Source organism: Patella vulgata, chromosome 9, assembly GCF_932274485.2.
Source record: "Patella vulgata chromosome 9, xgPatVulg1.2, whole genome shotgun sequence".
NCBI lineage: Eukaryota > Metazoa > Mollusca > Gastropoda > Patellidae > Patella > Patella vulgata.
In genome coordinates, this window is record NC_065887.2 from 32,059,466 (window position 1) to 32,079,022 (window position 19,557).

General features: G+C 35.3%; 1 protein-coding gene across 1 annotated transcript; it reads left to right on the forward strand.

The window, feature by feature from the left end:
• Positions 1-258: 258 nt before the first annotated feature.
• Positions 259-12,890, forward strand: LOC126832124 (uncharacterized). Its single transcript, XM_050562832.2, has 11 exons — positions 259-291; positions 1,520-1,637; positions 2,221-2,336; positions 3,036-3,162; positions 3,996-4,145; positions 4,313-6,173; positions 6,504-6,659; positions 7,105-7,596; positions 7,907-8,118; positions 8,346-8,430; positions 8,701-12,890. Exons 2-11 carry the CDS (start codon positions 1,620-1,622, stop codon positions 9,138-9,140), a joined length of 3,657 nt encoding a protein of 1,218 aa, XP_050418789.1. The 5' UTR covers positions 259-291; positions 1,520-1,619; the 3' UTR covers positions 9,141-12,890.
• Positions 12,891-19,557: the final 6,667 nt, after the last annotated feature.

Here is a 19,557-nt window from a genome sequence, read left to right on the forward strand (position 1 = left end):
CACATACTTCAAAGATAGCACAAGTCGCTCAGCCCGCCTTCATAGCATGCTTCATCGTGTAATAACAAGAAGACTAGCTTTAAAGACAAATCCTTCATCGGGGTCTAATATCATGTCCGACTTGCAATCCCTCCGCCGCTCTATCATATTTGAATCGTTGACCTTGTGAATCGGGTTAAGAATTATCATAAATTAGAAAAAATTCTTACTTCTTCTTCCTCTTGCCAACTTTTGGTATAAATTAAAAATATTTCTCAGATTTGCGTTAGATACAGATCAGGACCGACCAAGGTTTGTTCTTATGAATTATTAAGAAACTTTTTTTATATTCACATTGCTGCATCTTCGTTTCGTAGTTTTCTTTTTAACAAATTTCAAATTATAATCAATTAATTATAAAAATAAATAATGACCAGTCGTTAATTATAATCATATAATTTAATTATTTATTATTAATTGTCATAAATCACGAAGAGATTAATTATTTCGATTTAACACAAAATTATTATCATCATTATTATTTACGACAGTATATTATTTTCTTAATATTAATTCTTAAATTCCATTTAAGGAGTTTTAAGTTTTAAACAAATGTAGCGATTTCGAAATTTATATTTTAATCACTACCTTAGATAAGTTCATACCTTAACCTCTATACGCAGATTCGTTTAGTCTTGGTCATCATATAGTCTGCAATTTTTATATATTTAATTTTAAATGTAAACGAAATAGGGGAAAATGCGTACACATTAGATTAAAAGCATAGGCGTGAATTAAAGACAAGTTAATGCAATTCGTTGCTGTATGTTTGGAGTGTAGACTGAAAGTGATTTATGTTATTAAAAAATAATTAAAGGTTGAAGAAAAGGGCATACCTTGGTTTTGGGGGGGATTAAACAAACAAAATCTTGTTTCACTGCATCATATGTGACGTAATGTGGTTTACACGTTTACTCCTTTAGGCGTACAATACATTAGTAGCGGAAATATTTCGAAAAAAGCAGCTTTTGAAACATTTCGACGGATGTGTGTGGATAGTTAGAACATATGTTTCATTTCAGTTTTTTAGTGGTTGGAATTTCAATGAATATATTTTTAAATATAAAGTAGTAATGGAAACCCAGTGGGGACATTTGTGGAAATAATCGGTTCGTATTCAATGATTCACGCACACTGTATAGACGCTACTTTTAGAAGATGTTAGCATTACATAGTTGACAAACACAAACCTGGAAATAGTCCATTGCTGTCAATCAGTGGGTGTTGCACTGGACAAGATAAGGTATGGTTCCACTTGCCAGACCTTTGCATTGATATTGCATTCAAAGTGACATCTTTTCTCAGGAAGTACTTTTTGTTAAAATTTGTTCGCATTGCCTAATTGATGTCTCCTAATTTTTTACCCATGGCATTGTTCCTTACAAGTTTCCGTACAATAATGATAACCAATAAATTAAATTTGCATCAAAATACCATTACACATCATTTCACATATACAGCTTGATGTTTTCTGTTTAAGATAGTTGTGATATTTTGACATTTTTGAGGAAAAGAGGTCACCAGGCAAGACGCCGGTTCCGGGAATTTTAATTTAAATTGGGTAGAAGAAGACTTCCGCCATGAGGACATGGCTAAAGGTATGTTTTATTATTTTCTTTTTAAATCTCAGAATACCTTTTACCTAAAAAAAATAATATTAATTTGGCGATGCTGGTATCATTCACTTATTTCGTTTATATACAATTTATTTCGAACTTATTTATCTAAACAACAGTTTATTCAATAAACTGAATTGGATTGAACAGGCAAAAGCCTATATAAGTTTTTTCCAAACATATAAAATCTCATGTTTACAATAAACAATGGACATATTTATAGACAGCTACAAACATATATATATATATATATATATATATATATATATATATATATATATATATATATTAAGAACCATTAAAATGTGCGGATTAGCGCAACGTATTAAACATTTACTATCGGGTCGTAATTCACCCTAATTGGTATCATCTGAAAGGTTTTGATTGCCATATTAGAATTGGTATCATCTGAAAGGTTTTGATTGCCATATACAATTAGGTCAATAGTAACATTTTGTTTAAGGTGATGTAGATTATTTTGAAGAATTGTTCGAACTTAACTTTGGGACATATTAAAATTAATAATTAATACTATAAACTAATTTCGTTTCAACTTTTATTTTAGACCCTGATACCTGTTATATTCTGTATTATAATGTTATCCCTTTTGACGATGGAGAAAGTCACCTTTGTTTGGCTTCTCCGAATTTTACGTCATCAAGACGTTTCTTTTGAAGCAGGGTAAGATTTATTTATCATTATTGAACTTCTTGCTTCTAGAGAACTCTGTTCTAGAGAAGTTCAAGCAGCTTACAATTATTTAAAATGTTGAGTAGACTGCCTTTATGCCCTGTTTCGATTTATGAATCCAAGCCGAAAAGTCAATACGTATTTCTTCCAATCTTTACTTATTATTTGCGCTGACCGAAGTTAAGAGCTTGAATTTCGAAATGGGCCCGGTTTTGTTCCTAGGCACAGCTCTGGAACCAGTCATGATATCTTTACGAAACTGTGTATACGCATAAGCCAATTATAGTAGTTGTGCCTTTTTCTAATCATAAATTTTGTGTTTTCACGAAATCAAATTGAACTGAGTTTCGAGATAGGAGTCGATCACCAACAAATCGTTATTTGACTGTATATTTACGAAAAATATTTAAATTAAAATGCATGCAAACTTAAGACATGTGTGCAAATTACTACCGATATGTAGGCATTTTAACTATCAATTTACGAATTGTACATATTTGTTTGTGGTTTTTAGAAAGATGAAAAAACATTCATTAAAATGCCTTACTATAAGTTGGTTAGTGGTTATATTTTCAAACAATATGCAGTGTGCGTCTATTTAAATTTAATTTTAGTTTCAAAAGGACAACATTTATTGATTATACATTTTTAAATGATATGCAGTGTATATCTAATTTATTGATTATGTAGGTATATGGCTGTAGGGATTTTCATTCTGTTCCCGTATCTCTGGTCATTGTTTCAAATGTTATGGAATATCTCTTTCCTTACAAGAGTCGATGAAATCCAGCTCCCTCCATTACGGAATCTTTTATTGGTAAGAACTCGTCGTATGCTATACATATGGCATCCTTAAACTCTTAACCACTATTATCAAATACGGACAGTCGCCAAGCTAGGTCATCCTGGAGTCCAATCACGGCGATAAAACTGAGAGAGAGAGAGAGAGAGAGAGAGAGAGATGGGGTTTAACGTCCACTCGACACAAACTAGGTCATTTCGGGACTAACATATGGTTTAATTTTATTTCAATAAATCGCTTGCGCGTAGGGTTCTTTAGCAGTGGGGGGAAACCGGAGGGTCAAGAGAAAACCCACGAGGTTGGACAGGCGACCCTACTCCTTGTCACGTACAACCGAGGATTCGAAACCACGCCAGTTGACTCAATGACAGGCCTTATGATACAGCGCGCTCGTGCTAACCATTCGGCCATCCAAGCCCCCGGCGTTAAAACTATCATTGCAAGCTGACTTGAAATCTACAAAATGTTTTGGCTAATGGTGTGTATGTGCATTTTTGTATGCTTATTTATGTTTTCAATTATTTACTTATTTATAAATACGTATTACTGTTTACTTGAGAGTGGTCATCGATAAATGTTTTTTTATGTTTTGCAATCCCTTTGTATATCTATTGTGCACTATAATATGTTCATCATTGTCATCAAAGCATACGGAATAGTTTACACACGGTATTAATATTTTCAACATAAATACATCGGTAATGAGGGCTATTGGTGTTGATAAAAAGATTGAAAACCTATAAAAAAGAGGCAGCTTTCTGGTCGTTTGATAACTTAGCTATATAAAAAGGAAAGGTCAGGTAAAATCTTTTTTTACAATACCGGTAATGTATTTTATTCTTTTTCAGGGAATTGTTGCTGCCTTTATTGAAAGTGCTTCGGTCGTAGGTTTTACCACGTCTGTGGCAACATCACTACCTGTCTATATACTGCTTCCGGTTGTGGGTAGTGTCCTTTCTGTGTCTCTTTTATCTGACTTCATCGGATGCCGAACCAAGGTAAGATTTGAATGTGGTGTTTAAAAAAAAAGATAGTATTACCCCTTTCCTTTAATATTGTGTTAAAATCCTCTTCACGTTTCAAAATAAGATCAGATGTGATGATGCTCGCGTAGAAAAGCATTTTGTCCCAAAACCATTTAATGGATTATTTTTATTTGTTTCAGACTGTAAGTGCCTTTGATGAGATGCCCTGTGGGAAATTTCACACTATAGGAGGTGTTATTGCCACTGTTGGTCCCACCGTTGCTGCACTTGTTTTATACCTTTACTCTCACATTAACTGGTTACAGGCATTAATCATGGGCCTTTCCTTGGTTGGCTTAGCAACAGTTTGGTCACCATGGATTCAAATACGAATTCTGATGACAACGGATACATTATCTGGCAGTCAGAAACGAGTTCACATCTTGTATGGAACTCTCAAGGTCATCGGAATACTATTATTTTTAACTTTAGAAATTTACGCCAAACGCGGTTCTAACGAAACGATGGAAGATATCTTGAACAATTTCAGTGCCAATTGGACCGATGTTTTCACTTGGAAAGTAATGATTCCACTGTCTTGTAATATGTTGGCAGGAATAGTGGCACACGGGTTTGCATATCTTGGAATAGCATATTGTATACCAGTGTTAGGAGTTGTCGTGCCCATGCTTCTATCAACTCCAACAAGTATAGCTCTATGCGTTACTGTTCTGTCACCTATCCTTTACCACGTGGATGAGCTCAGGGATTTTGGTGACCTGACTCCACTTCTCATTGCAACTTTCGTCTCAGCCTTATCTTGGACCATACCTTACTTCCTAAAAACATCGGAGTTAATAAGAAAACCAAAATTCCTATACGTACCTTACGAAACATTGTTTTTATCTTACGGATGGAATAGTATTTTCTTTGACCAAAAGATACTCCTGTCCTACAAACATGACGGGTTTAACAGAGTCGCTGAAGAAACTACCGAAAATGCTACCCGAAAGAGCAGGATTTATGTGTGCACCACGATGTATCGAGAAGCTGATTACGAAATGGAACGTCTTCTTTACAGTCTGCAAGGTTTATCCCAATCACAGAAAATCAAAGATGAGAACTGCCTACTTGAGGCAAACATTTTTATGGATAATGGTTGTAGCGGTCGTGATGTGAAAGAGTTTGCCCAACAGCTGGTCAGCCTGCTGGTAACCAAGTTTAGTATGAACCTTGAAGAGTCGCAATGTTTTGAGACACCTTATGGGATGCAGCTTCGGTGTATTCTAGATGGAGGCATGCCCCTGTTCATGCATCTTAAAGATCCAGTAAAAGTTAAACCTAAAAAACGTTGGAGTCAGTGCATGTACATCAACTACGTTTTAAAATATAAAAGCGTAATGGCCAATGGCGGGAGGTACAGCAGCAGCACCACGCCGAGGATAGAAGCTGACAAAGTTAAATCTGGGAAATATACGGTAAAGAATATAGATGATAAAATAGAAACTATTGATTACTCGCCATATCCCGAATACAACCGAGGCTTTGTTGATGACGATCAAGGATTCGTATCACGGGACACAACTCCTGCACTAAGTCATTGCAGCTCGGCTGTTATTTTAGAAACCGATTCTGTAAAAGAAACGGACAGTTCGACGTCTTCTATTGAGGCCGAGGCTGCTGCAGTTGATCATTATCCCGGTGTCGTCAACATCGGTTATCTTTATGATGAAGCCGATGAAAGTCCAGTCCAAGCTGAAGCAAAGTCTGAAAGATACGCTTTCCAAAAACAGTTGAAAAAATATGGCGAATGCGACCCTTGGTCATCGTCAGCGGCTAAACGATATGACGTTTCAATTGAAATGGATACTGAAGTCGACGATGATCATACTTATATCCTAGCAACCGATGCTGATATGGACTTCGAAGATGATGCAGTCTTAGAATTGTTACACATGTGCAATAGTGATCACCGTCTTGGTGGCGCTTGTGGGCGAACTCATCCAGTCGGCAAGAATTGCAGTTCCATTGTGTGGCATCAAATATTTGAATACGCTAAAGGTAATTACCTACTAGTTTGTAAATATTATTATAATCTAAATGTTGTTTACACGAAGAGCTTATTAAAATAAGCGAAAGTGCTAGTAATCGACAAATAACGTACATCATTTTAAAAATCGTTTATATTTTTGTAGTTATCTTTAAATTTTCATACATATATATATAAGCGTTTAGTCAGTTCTAGTTATCTTTCGATAATCGACGGCTTCTGCAAAATTAATAACTAGCATTTCTCTAGTGTAAAAGCTTTGTATTTTTAATTACAAGGCTTAAGGTGCAGATATATTTTTTAAATTTTCTTAAAAAAAAAAAAAATATGGCTAATTTTAGATTTTTGGATGATAAAGAATGCCCAGAATGTTATCGGTTCTGTGATGTGTGCTCCGGGATGTTTTAGTTTGTATAGATCCAGTGCCATCAAACAGGTTATGGACGAGTATGCCAGTCCAACACTCACTCCGTTTACAGTTTACGTTAAGGATACTGGTAAGAATGTTAATGTGAATTTTCTAAACGCCCACATTTTAATGTGGTCGTATATTGCCGAAACGTTGTTCAGTTTTCTTATGACTATGTCTTGTTATGGCCATTATAACCCATGTGTATATTGTTATGAGTTGTTTATCGCATTGATAACATCTTTTAAAGCTGTTTCCCTCTGTTCAAAATTTCGTTAGCACTCTGGAGGCTTCACTAATGATCTGCCCCTTTTTAAATGTTTCGTGTTTCGAAGTCTGACAACCTACATCTTTAAACATTTGACATTTTGAAATGTATACAAAAAGGCGACTCTCCTCTTCCTAGTAAATTATTTGAAATGTAAGTCGGCATGATATTTAAGAAGGAAGCTTTGCGCCAACTACTTACTCTTATTATCATTAGTATTAATACACCTACATTATATTAAGTTGAAGTTACTTGATTTCCTTAGGTGAGGATAGATGGATGGCAACCTTAATGATGATCCACGGATGGCGACTGCGTTTCTCAGCTTTCGCTGACAACACGACATACTGCCCGGACACTTTTGAGGAATTTTTCAAACAAAGACGTAGATGGATTCTTTCGGATATCGCAAACGCCCTTTTAGTTGTCCAAAACATGATCTCCTTGATTCGGAACAACGATTGTTTCACTTTTGTTTATGTTTCCTACTTACTAAATATGTTTATCAACAACGTCATCACTCCTGGTACGGCTATAGTCATGATTACTGCTGGTCTGGAATTAGTATTTGATGTGCCTTACATCACTACTACCGCTCCAATGGCCGCCATTGTTTTTATTTACGCAATAATCTGCACCCGGACTAGCACGAGTACACAGACCAAGCTGACGTCAGTACTTACTGTGTTGATGGGGAGTGTTTTTGTTTCTGTAGCTGTGTGGGGATCATACAAGATCGTAGCTTCTATGGTATCAGGTAAGTTGTGCCATAACATATAAACAAGGTAGATCTGTCTTGTAGTCATCTCCGAAGTGCATGTCTGTTTGATGTAACGCTGCCTTGGCATAATCCTCTGTGTATACGGCCCGTGCATTATGCACTGAATTGTTTTACACAGGTTGCGGTCAATATAATACTTTTATCTTTACATAGTATATGAATGCTTAATATAGTTTTAATCAAATATCTAATTTCTTCTGTGATTGTTTCTTCAATTTGGGGTGACATAAAGTTTACTGTGCCTTCTGAAATTTTATCATTTCATTTGAGTGTTATGTATTTTCAGAGGTTCTTGTTGGTCACTTCCGGTTTCAGCAACATTACGTCATATTGATGCTAACAGCCAGTTTGGTTTATGCTGCTCTCGTACATCCACGTGAGAGTTACCAGATAGTCTATGGGTTTGCCTATTTGTTTATATTTCCCGCTATGCACGTGCTTCTTCCAATCTACAGTATTGCCAACATTATTGACCAAAGCTGGGGAACAAGAGATTCGGTAAGTTCTTTGGAAGGTTTGATATTAGCGCATCGAATGCTCACTCAAAGTAACAAAGAACATCAATGTTAAATTTATTTGATCATTAACTACTCGTGAAATAAACCCATTGTAATGGCAGTGACATTGTTGGTTCTTTCTTTATAGGCTGGTCGTTCTGTTTTCCTTTTTAAACATACCTTGCAGTATATGATTTAGCTTATATCTGAATGTTTGTTCTTTTTCAGACGAAGGCAAAGATACCAAAATTGTCATGTTTTGGAGGTTTGAAAAAAAGACGAAAAAATAAGAAAGGAAAAGAAGAAAATAAAGGTAAATCAAATATGGTAGCAATGTGTTCTGATTTCAAAGCAACTTCCCTTTAACTAACCTCAGACAGGAAAGCATCAATGGCTAGTGCAGATTAAGAGAAAGACGATCGCTTCTCAACCTAATTAAATGACAAAAACGAAGGCTTGAGACAAAAGCTTGTTAGCTATGTGATTTTCTCAAATATAAGACGTGTCTGGGTGTTTTTGGGGTGTTTTTTTTATTTATTTATTTTTTTAAAAATTAAAAACTGTCTTTTTTTGTCTGTTTTAGAATCGTATGATGGTATAACCGAGGGAGTTAAAGCTAACACACGAGATATCACTGAAGGTAATGAAGACGACCAAACAGAAAATATCTTTTGGGACGATTTACGACGACGACTGCTCGGAAACGACACGAATATTGGATTAGAGAAGGCGGAATTGGCCGACCGCTTACGATCTTTACGTAACAGAAGCTTAACTGGCTTGTTGGTTGTGAACGCTCTGTGGTTAGCCCTTCTGTCTTTCTTCTATATGGGTGTTGATACGCCGTTGTCTCGATTAAATGTTTATGGTGTTATCAGTGGGGCCCTATATGGGTTCACGCTTATAATTCAAGTGTTTGGATTAACTGTATGTAGGATAAATTATATTTTACAATGGTTTGCTAGATATCTTTTCGGTGATGAGAGGAAAATGTGGGTTTGTGGAAGAAACAAAAAAGATTAAGAAAAATCAAATGAATTGATGGTGACGGATCTGGAAATACCAAATTTAATAAAATGGAGAAAATCCTTTTTTAAAAACAAAACATTATAAATCCGTTTGACTTATGTATAAGGTCAACCAACTGATTCAAACAATTACATATGTTTTATGAGTTGACTTTTCGTAATAAAAACGTTATCCTCATAAGTAAGATAAATACGAAACTGTCGATAGAATATATCTCCAGAAATGAAAAATGTACGAAACTGTGTTGTAATATTTAGGCGATTAATGTAATCGGGCGTGATTTTTATCCTTGAAAATAAATTTCAAAAGGGAAATGACAACAGTTAGATCTTATAGATTTATCATAATTCTTTAAAATAAGACTACTTCCTTTCCCATAATAATTCAAAGATGATGATAATTTCGGTTATTATCTGTGGACATTTTTTTTTATCTGCTTAAAGTACGGAAGTTCTGATTAAAAAGAAAATATGGTTTCAAGACCTTGACTTTTTGTATAAAAATCTGTGTAAAAGTATTTCTTCCTGGTTTCATTTTTATACAAATCCATAATCCATGAAATCTTTATGTTTTATATAACTACTTATGTTCTGTGGTCTATATTATTCTGTTCGTTGCAATCTTCTTTGGGTTTTGTTTAAATAAATTGTAAAGAAGGCATTTGTATAGTATAATTCACATACTCAAGAAAAAGGAAATTGTTTAGAGTTTGGTTGGTTGGTTGGTGGGAGCGGGGGGGGGGGGGTAGTATTTAGTTTTTTGTTTATCTTAACTGAATAAAGATAAACAAAAGCTAATGGACATTTCATCAATAAATTTACATTCAAGTTGATTTTATTTATTTTACTTCTATATACGAAAAATTCAGAATGTGTTAGTTAATAGATGCATTATGCAAGAGCTAAATCTGTCTATTGCAGGTCTTTATTTGGCCTTAAATGCTATACAAAATTATTAATTTGACATTTATTAACTAGCCAAAACCATGATCAACTTTCGATGCCATCTGATGCTTTAGATTTTCATCGGATTTAAACAAGATTGGCGGTTAATGACAATTGAAGTAATTTGACTGAAATTTTCAATATATATTCCCTTTTCGTTATCTAGTTTTTAACTATTATCTACATCTAACTTTTACACAATTCATCGTTAAGGTTTAGTATGATGAGTATTTCACATGTGATTTAAATGGAATTTATCTCCTATTTTATTTGTTTCTGGGAGTTTGAACTACATAATAGGATTTTTTTTGTTTCTCCTGTCCTCTTCTTTCTTCTACGACCCCCACCATAACATCTTCCAATTATAAAATTCTCAATTTCAAATTTAAAAAAATTGTCTTTTCCCTCCTTTAACGTTTGTTTACGACTTTATATGTTGTGTTTCTGTTTTTTTTTCTTTCTCCCCGCTCTCCCTCCTTCATTTTTTTCTGTTTTGTTCCGCAGCTCTCCCTACCCCTATCATATTGTCTTTGTCTCCTCTCTCGTCTATCATTCTGGTCTATCTTACCCTCATATTGCACTACCAATTAATTGATTTAGAAGCTCTTTCGATCTTGTTCTTAATAAGAAACAGGACCAAATCTCAATTAGTTATACTTTGTGTGTATTCTCTTTCTCATAAGGGCCAATATTGATACCATTATAAGCCCTAAAGAAATCTCCATTTAATATTATATCATCGATATCTTTAATTCTCAGTTATCTATCCTTTCTATCGCTTTTTTCTTTCTCAATATTTTCATATTATGTATCTTTCCTCCCCGAGATTTGCACTTTTCTTTCACCCTCTTTATTCCTGTGTCCCTTTCTTCACTTTATTTATTTATTGCACCATTCCTATCCTCTTTTTCTAGTTTTTATTTCTTTATATTTCTTTATATAACTACCTGGGGTTTTTTCTTTCCACCTTCCATTTAATTTTTCTGCTATCTTTCCATTTCCCCATTGTCTGTTCTACTGGCTAACAAACGATACATAATCATTACAACTTTAGAAAACTTCCACTCTTAAGTAAACATTGTCTTAGTGGTGCCAACAATGCTTAATCTGTCAGTATGGCTTTCGCAAACTGCAAAATGGCGATGCTTTAATAAATAGGTTTAATTTGTTTATTTACAAATAATAAAAGAATGCGTTAATCTGTTATATTTGTTTATATTTGGATGCCAAAATTAAAAGTATCTACAATTTTTTTAATTGTTGATGTCGTCTTTATCTATCGTGGATCATCTCCTTTCTTTTGCTTTCTATTTTCCTTCTATTCTTCTGTTCTTTTCTTCTTTTTCTTTGCTTTGCTTCTTCTCATATATTTTTATTTTCTACTTTATTACATACATTTCTTTCTACCACTGCTTTTTTTCTTCCCTCCTTTATATTTCTCTTTGTTTTTCCCTTTCTTTTTCTTTCCTTTTCTTTCTATTCTGATCTATTCTGTCTCTCTGTCTAGTGTATATTTGAATAATTTATGTATTGAAAACCATATTTCAATATCATGTATATTTTAATTAGCGTTAAATCATTGCAGTCTCGTTATTTTAATTAGCGTTAAATCAATGCAGTCTCGATATTTCAATTAGTGTTAAATCATTGCAGTCTCGTTATTTTAATTAGCGTTAAATCATTGCATTCTCGTTATTTCAATTAGTGTTAAATCAATGCATTCTCGTTATTTTAATTAGTGTTAAATCAATGCATTCTCGTTATTTCAATTAGCGTTTAATCATTGCAGTCCCTTTATTTCAATTAACGTTAGATCGAAATAACCATAAACATATCTACCCCACTAAACGGCCTACTAAACGTGATTGCCCAAAACATATTTTATTTAATGCTAGGTTCCACCTGTCGTGCGATGCCTTATGATAGGATTGTCTCTATTGTGTCCACGACCTGGTACGTGCAGATACATTCGGATACGTTTCGATACAATCAACAAGTTTGCTACGACTGTCTACAAAATATGGTAAGACCCAATAGGATCACCAGGATTACTCCACGAATCAAATCATGATTTCAATCGTAGTGCGAATCGTGATAGTGGGATCCTAGCATAACAAACAAGTTAATTTCAGTTTCCATGTTGGCATACTGACCAAAGAGGGAATTCCTTAAATGAGTTTCTCGACTGCTTAGTATTTAAAGTTGAATCTTTCTTCCATTATAGTCCTGAAATGTCACATTTTGGTATTTAATTCGTATACTTAAAATCGCTTTTATTAACGCTTAAACTGTTAAACTGGAACTGCCCCTTTTCACGTTCACTTCTGATTACACAAAAAAAATAATAGTTTTTTGTCGATATTATTTTCAATAACAAAAAATTATAGACAAACAGGTATCGTTATTTTTTACATTATATTTTTTAATGCTGAGAGTACAAACATGACAATATTTAACCAATTATTATATACATACTTACATACACAAATTACCGTGATAATTAATAAATTTGAGTATTGTGGCCTGGGTTATTTTTATTGTATATTGTATAGTCTATAAAAGGTGTATGCGTGTCAAATAAGGTACAAACTCCCCATTTAAACATACTGTGTGTTTATAATATACCGTTTCGCTTAGTCTTGTATTCGCGATATTGTGGTTAGATCTAAAGATTTCTTATAACTACGTTAGTATGATAACACTATTTTCACATTTTTGCCCCAGCATATGTTTTTATTATGTCAAATATTGTGAACATTCTAGATATTTATAAGATGAATAATATACTGTATATATTCCAGATATTTGTTACATTTAATGCCAGGTTCCCACTGTTGTGCGATGCGTTACGATAGAATTGTCCCTATTGAGTCCACGATCTGGTATGTTTCTATACGATCATCACGATTGCTACGCCTGACCACAATATATGATAAGACACGATAGGATCACCACGTTTACTCCACGAATAAATCGTAGCGCGAATCGTGATAGTGGAAACCTAGAGTAAGGACGTCATGTGTCTATTTGCATACAATAAAACTGTTTTCGTGTTTCGACAACAAACTAGTTTTGTCTTTATATTGCTGGGATTGACTCAACGACTGGTCATATTCGTCACAAAAACTTAGAACACACATCAACCTAATGTAGTAAGTAGGTGCGTAAGTTTAATAACATGCTGCTGCCCTTTAGCATATTATGTACATTTGTGTTTGTTGTAAGGGAGGTAACTATTGTAGCCTCCCAGTTGACTTAAGTGACATTTCTTGGCATATAACATTTAAAACATTCCGATGATCTTAATATTTCTAACCACAAAGTGGCCAACATCTCATAATCAATCATAATAATATTGAAGAAGGTTGACCGCTCTTTTGCTTAGTCTGGTCAAAGGAGTCTATGGGCAGTGATGTCATTTTATTATGCAATTTAATTCCTAATCCCTCCGTCATAAAAGGAATACACATCAAAATTTGACAGAAAATTTAAATTCAAACACTTTTCTTCGATTAAAGACCAACATCTCAACAAAAATGGTAATGCAAATAGGTGGGATTTTGGGCGGCTCCGGGGGAGGGGGGGGGGTGTTCTTAGAGAAAGAGAGAATTGCTATAAATAGAGGAACTACATAAAATAAATGATCTACATTCGCCTATCATGATATCAGTAGGGGGTGGGGGGTGATTGCTATATAATAGAGGAACTACATAAAATAAATGGTCTACATTCGTCTATCATGATATAAGTAGGGGAGGGGAGGAAAGGGGAGGGGGGAGGGGAGGGGGTGGGGTGATTGCTATATATAGAGGAACTACATAAAACAGATGATCTTATACATTCGTCTATAATGATGTCAGTGTGTGTGTGTGGGGGGGGGGGGGTGCTAATCTTAGTTTTTCATTACAGAGACGAATGAGGAGAGACTTCTGGACAAAGACTATTTCGTATTAGAGTCGCCTACCCCATAATAATCCTTTATAAACACTCGATACTCAAAAGCGTAAAAAGAAAACATTGTTTCAATAGCTTTGTATTTCACCATTTACAACTCCTAGTCAGTTACCTTCATACCCGTTTGATAAATTTATCCTCAATTCGAAGAGTTAAGTTCGAACATGTACATACAAAAATCTATATCTCGTATTTATATCCACCGCTCAAAAATAATGTAGATTCGTACACTCTCTAGGATGTCCGGGCTAACGGTTGATTAGTATGCTAATCACTAAATCGATATTTACTAGACTACATGTATAAAAATAGGCTTGGTACACCACATATTTTTCAAGTGTCTGATTTGATTTTTATGGTGGCTGGTTGGTATCATGTCGGGATGTCGTGGTGGCGCTCTTTATTAGGCGACAACCTAACAAATCCGACAACCCGACATCACGACATTTTAACCCGACACTACGTCAACCTGACATCACGACATTAAAAATGCCGTAATGTCGCGTAAAAATGTCGTATTGTCGGGTTAAAATGTCGTGATGTCGAGTTGTCGGGATGTCGTGATGTCGTGATGTCGGGTTATCGGCCATATTCCTCTCAATACTATATGATTATGTTCCCCGGGATTTTGCAGCGCAGTTTCCCCAAGTCGGAAGTGCAGGACAAAGGGCATGGCAAAGAACAGTGTCTAGTATTGTAGATAGGACATAAAAAAAACTCCTGTGTACACAATGGCGTGCGCATAAAAGAATTCTTCACAGTTGAAATTCGATGAAGAAATGCCACGGTCCATTTGAAATTTCCGTCATATCACTCTGCATATATAGCGTATGCCTATCTTCAATAGTCCGATTGGTTCGGAAAAGTAGGAAAATGAAATGGGATTTAACGTTCAACTGTCCTGCTCCGTGAGCCACAGTGGCTAAGTGAGTAAGACGTTGGCCGAGAAAGTTCATCAATATTTTCCGGCGTGGTTTCCCCTTGTCAGGGGTGCAGGAAGTTAAACTCCATTTCATTTCATTTCGTTCTGCTCCGGATAGCGGCGCTACCGCCTACTCTTATATTAAATTCCAACTGCCGGGGGTCTTCTACGTGCACGCCAATATGCCAGGCCCCCCCCGACCTGCACCACTGTCAAAGAGGAATCACCCTACACTCTAATTTATACCCCCTAATTTCTGCAGATCTTCGATAACCTTGACGTTGATTTCCATCCCAAATATGGAATAAACCTCAAAAGGAGGAGAATTTACCTTATTTGGTCTACCAACCATAGGTCAATTAACAACCAGAATTTGATGGATATCTTGAAAATGGTTATGATTTTACCAAAATATCACTATTTTTTGTATGTATAACTATATATTCACGTTCATTAAGTACGTGTGATTTGAGTCTATAGACAGAGTGAAGCAGCAATTTTCCAAAGAATCAAAATTGTCTCAAGGACCAAAGTGCTATGACGGAAATTTGCAATGAACCGTATATAATCATAGTATTGAGAAGAATATGGCTGAAAACCTGACACCACGACAACCCGACACCGCGACACCGCGACAACCCGACATCACAACATTTTAACCCGACAATACGACATTTTTACTCGACATTACGACATTTTTGAAATCGGGTTGTCGGGTTGTCGTGGTGTCGGGTTAAAATGTCGTGATGTCGGGTTGTCGGGTTGTCGCCTTATATCGGCCTCCATAGATTTTTAACGTGGTGCAATAATCTGCATTTGAATGAAATTATCTAGAATTTTGCGATCATAAAATCTATGGAAGCGTATTTGGGTCACTACTTATTGAGATAATATCGCAACACATCGAACTAAAATATGTCAACTTCATGAGTTATATTACAAAAAATCGACATAATAAGTCGACTCGACGCATTAAATTCACCTCTAAACGACAAAAACTATGTCGATATGTTTACATCATGCCGATAGTCGATTTGACTCTAAATCAACAAGTCATATTTTAATGCAATATATAGACTTAATAATGTCACCGTTTTCAGTTATGTACCACGTGCTTAATTTCATTGCCCGAGATTGCTTATTCATGAAAGTGCAGTCAATGATGGGGTTTAACGTCCACTCGACACAAACTAGGTCATTTCAAGACTAACATATGGTTCAATTTTATTTCAATAATTCGCTTGCGCGTAGTGGTCTTTAGCAGTGGGAGGAAACCGGAGGACCCGGAGAAAACCCACTAGGTTGGACAGGCAACCCTACTCCTTGTCACGTACAACCGGGGATTCGAAACCACGCCAGTTGACTCAATGACAGGCCTTATGATACAGTGCGCACGTGCTAACCATTCGGCCACCCCCCCCCCCACCATCACCCCCATAATGGATATTAAAATCTCCGACAATAATTGTAGAATTCTCCCCTTTCTTGTCAATTATATCTACCATAGCTGAAAATTCATCGGTGAAAAGAATTGTTTGTTATTTTTTTCTTTGAGGGTGGTAATTTGTATATAATCCTAAAAGACTTACTATCAACACTTATTGCTGTTCCAAGCACCAAAAGAGTTTTTTTGCCATGTGTGGCTACAACTGGGTTATTTTGCTCTGATTTCTTCAAATATGATATTTGAAACTTGTGTATAGTGTAACTAAGAACTACGTGATTACTGTGTGAAAACGCGGGGAGATTTTTAGGAGAAATTTTGGATTATCATGTTTTTGGATAGAACATTGCAGTTCAATATGGACATATTTGTGCTATTTTTAGTATCGGCTTTGTCCTTGTCAATACTACTAGTCTGAACCTTGTGAACTGTCAAGATTAAATACTATTTGGACGAACAATAGAGTTAACAATGTTGTGACTTTTACCATATTCCTGAAGCAATGTACTGATAGCAAAATCTTGGGGTTTTGACGAAGTGTGTCTATTGTAATGTCCAATCAAATTTCTCCTGAGTACAGTAGACTCAAGGGGTTTGCATGACTGACCGCTTAACGGGAACGACCACCTAATAAAACCGCAATGTTTGTTAGTACTGATATCAAGTAAAATTGTACGTGTTGATGCATCAGGAGCAAACATCAATACTCGCTAATGTTTAGCACGTGCGCACTGTATCATAAGGCCTGTCATTGAGCCAACTGGCGTGGTTTCGAATCCCCGGTTGTACGTGACAAGGAGTAAGGTTGCCTGTCCAACATAGTGGGTTTTCTCCGGGTCCCCCGGTTTCCTCCCACTGTTAAAGACCCCTAAAATTAAAACATATGTTAGTCCCGAAATGACCTAGTTTGTGTCGAGTGGACGTTAAACCCCATCATTGGCTGCACTTTCATGAATAAGCAATCTCGGGCAATGAAATTAACCACGTGGTACATAACTGAAAACGGCGACATTATTAAGTCTATGTATTGCATTAAAATATGACTTGTTGATTTAGAGTCAAATCGACTATTGGCATGATGTAAACATATCGACATAGTTTTTGTCGTTTAGAGGTAAATTTAATGCGTCGAGTCGATTTATTAAGTCGATTTTTTGTAATATAACTCATGAAGTTGACATATTTTAGTTCGATGTGTTGCGATATTATCTCAATAAGTAGTGACCCAAATACGCTTCCATATAAAATCAGAGGGAAAAGCTATAATATGTTAATTTCGAAAGATAAATGTTTATTTTACGATTTAGTGTAGTTTTTATTTTGAATTATATATTGCTGTGTTCACTCTAATGCACCCTGTTTATAGATCAAACTGTGATCTGTAATACATAGCTCTGTATAAAGTATTTATTTTCTTCAGTATTAAGTCGAGATCTAACTTATTTCAAGTAAATACTATCGCAGGAAAGAAAGATAATTTCCATTTCATCGACTTGTTTCACCATTGTAGACTTTTTAGTGATTTGCAAGCAATTAGACCACATCAATCAAAGATTATGGTAAATAGTTAACAGAAGAAAGGGGTCTCTTTACATCCGATATATCAGCAGTTCTAAAGTTTTCATATATAGTCACTCAATATCGTTTCACTTCATGGTTTCTCTCGTAATTATTTTTTTCACATTTCACAGTTGCGACAAACTTCTACCACTTACTTTATGTTATGTATAGTCCACCACATGTTTACTTGTATACTAATTCACATTTATGTATCTCAAACCTTCAATGGTCAATCGCATACAAGCTTTGTAGCAAGTCATATGAGAGAATTTAGTCCAACGAAAATATGGGAATAAATTAGAGTCAAGAATGAACATTTAAGTCAATATGAGATTATTTCGCAGTCTGAATTTACTTTAAATTTAAGATAGTTATCTCCCTTTCATAATTTTCAGCCAGGTGTCTCAACATTTATTTGTTATCTCGATTTTTTCCTGCACGTGATAAAATGTAGTTTATCTTTCTACGCCCACGTTATTAAAATCGATATTATATCACCAAGTGGACTAATGGGCATAGTTCCCACGATCCATACTGCAAAGTCGAGCCCCAATCGATCCGCAGTCAAGCAAACAATCATGATAAAGATAGGATTTGCTACTGTAATCAACCATTGCTAAAATGTTTTCTATAAACTACCTGATTGTCTTCTGTGTTTTTGAATTTTTAATAAGCACATTGCCCTTAATTATTTCATGAATGGGCGGTTTAAAATAGTCTCTTTGATTGCCATATCAAACAATTAAAAAAATAATTTATTATTTACAAAAAAAATATAGTTTAATAACAGGATAATTTCAAAGAAGATGTGAATGAAATATATACATACATTGAATAAATACTTTTTAAAAAGGTCACCACTTCTTTAGCTTTGGCCAAGTTGATACGATTAAAATTTTTTTCTTTTCATTTGTTTACCTTAATAAAAGTGTGCTTATTTCTTCAACTTATTTCGTGATGAACTATCGACCGCAGTTTTGTATTTCACGTCCTACAATGGGTTAATGAAGAAGGGGATAGGCCACGCAGTGTGTCTTGGAGGGAAATTTTGTCCCGACAGCGGCGTTTACGCCTGTACCTTTGTTGCCAACAGAACTCTTTTTCTTAAAAAACATTTCTTCTCTCAATTAACAAAAATTCAAATAATGAACCCAAATTGCATTGGGGGGGGGGGGGATTTTGTCCCGACAGCGGCGTTTTGACCTACCTTTGCTACCAACAGAACCTACTTTTTTCTCTCAAAAAAAAAAAAAAAAAAAAATCAAATTATGAACCCAAATTGTATATGCAGGTCAGAGTAAACTATTTTAGCGCGAGTAGTTACTCTCACGTTGTTAATCAATACATCGCCTTAATTCCACACGCATCAATTCAAGTAAAAAGATAATGGCAACACAACGTTTAATCCAGCCAGTTTAAATTCATTTTCCGGGGAACTGCGGTGACTCAGTGAGTAAGACGTTGGCACGCTAACTTGGAGGTCCCGTGTTCAATCCATGTGTTGACCGAAAAAGTTCATTGGGACTTCCCGGCGTGGTTCTCGTTGTCAGTGGTGCAGGACGAAAATTCTGGCAAGGGTTAACGTGT

Bases quoted from the DNA above. Each gene is read 5' to 3' on its own strand.
- LOC126832124 (XM_050562832.2), top strand. The intron at 2,337-3,035 runs GTAAGATTTATT...TTGATTATGTAG, and splicing joins GACGTTTCTTTTGAAGCAGG to GTATATGGCTGTAGGGATTT. The intron at 6,660-7,104 runs GTAAGAATGTTA...TGATTTCCTTAG, and splicing joins AGTTTACGTTAAGGATACTG to GTGAGGATAGATGGATGGCA.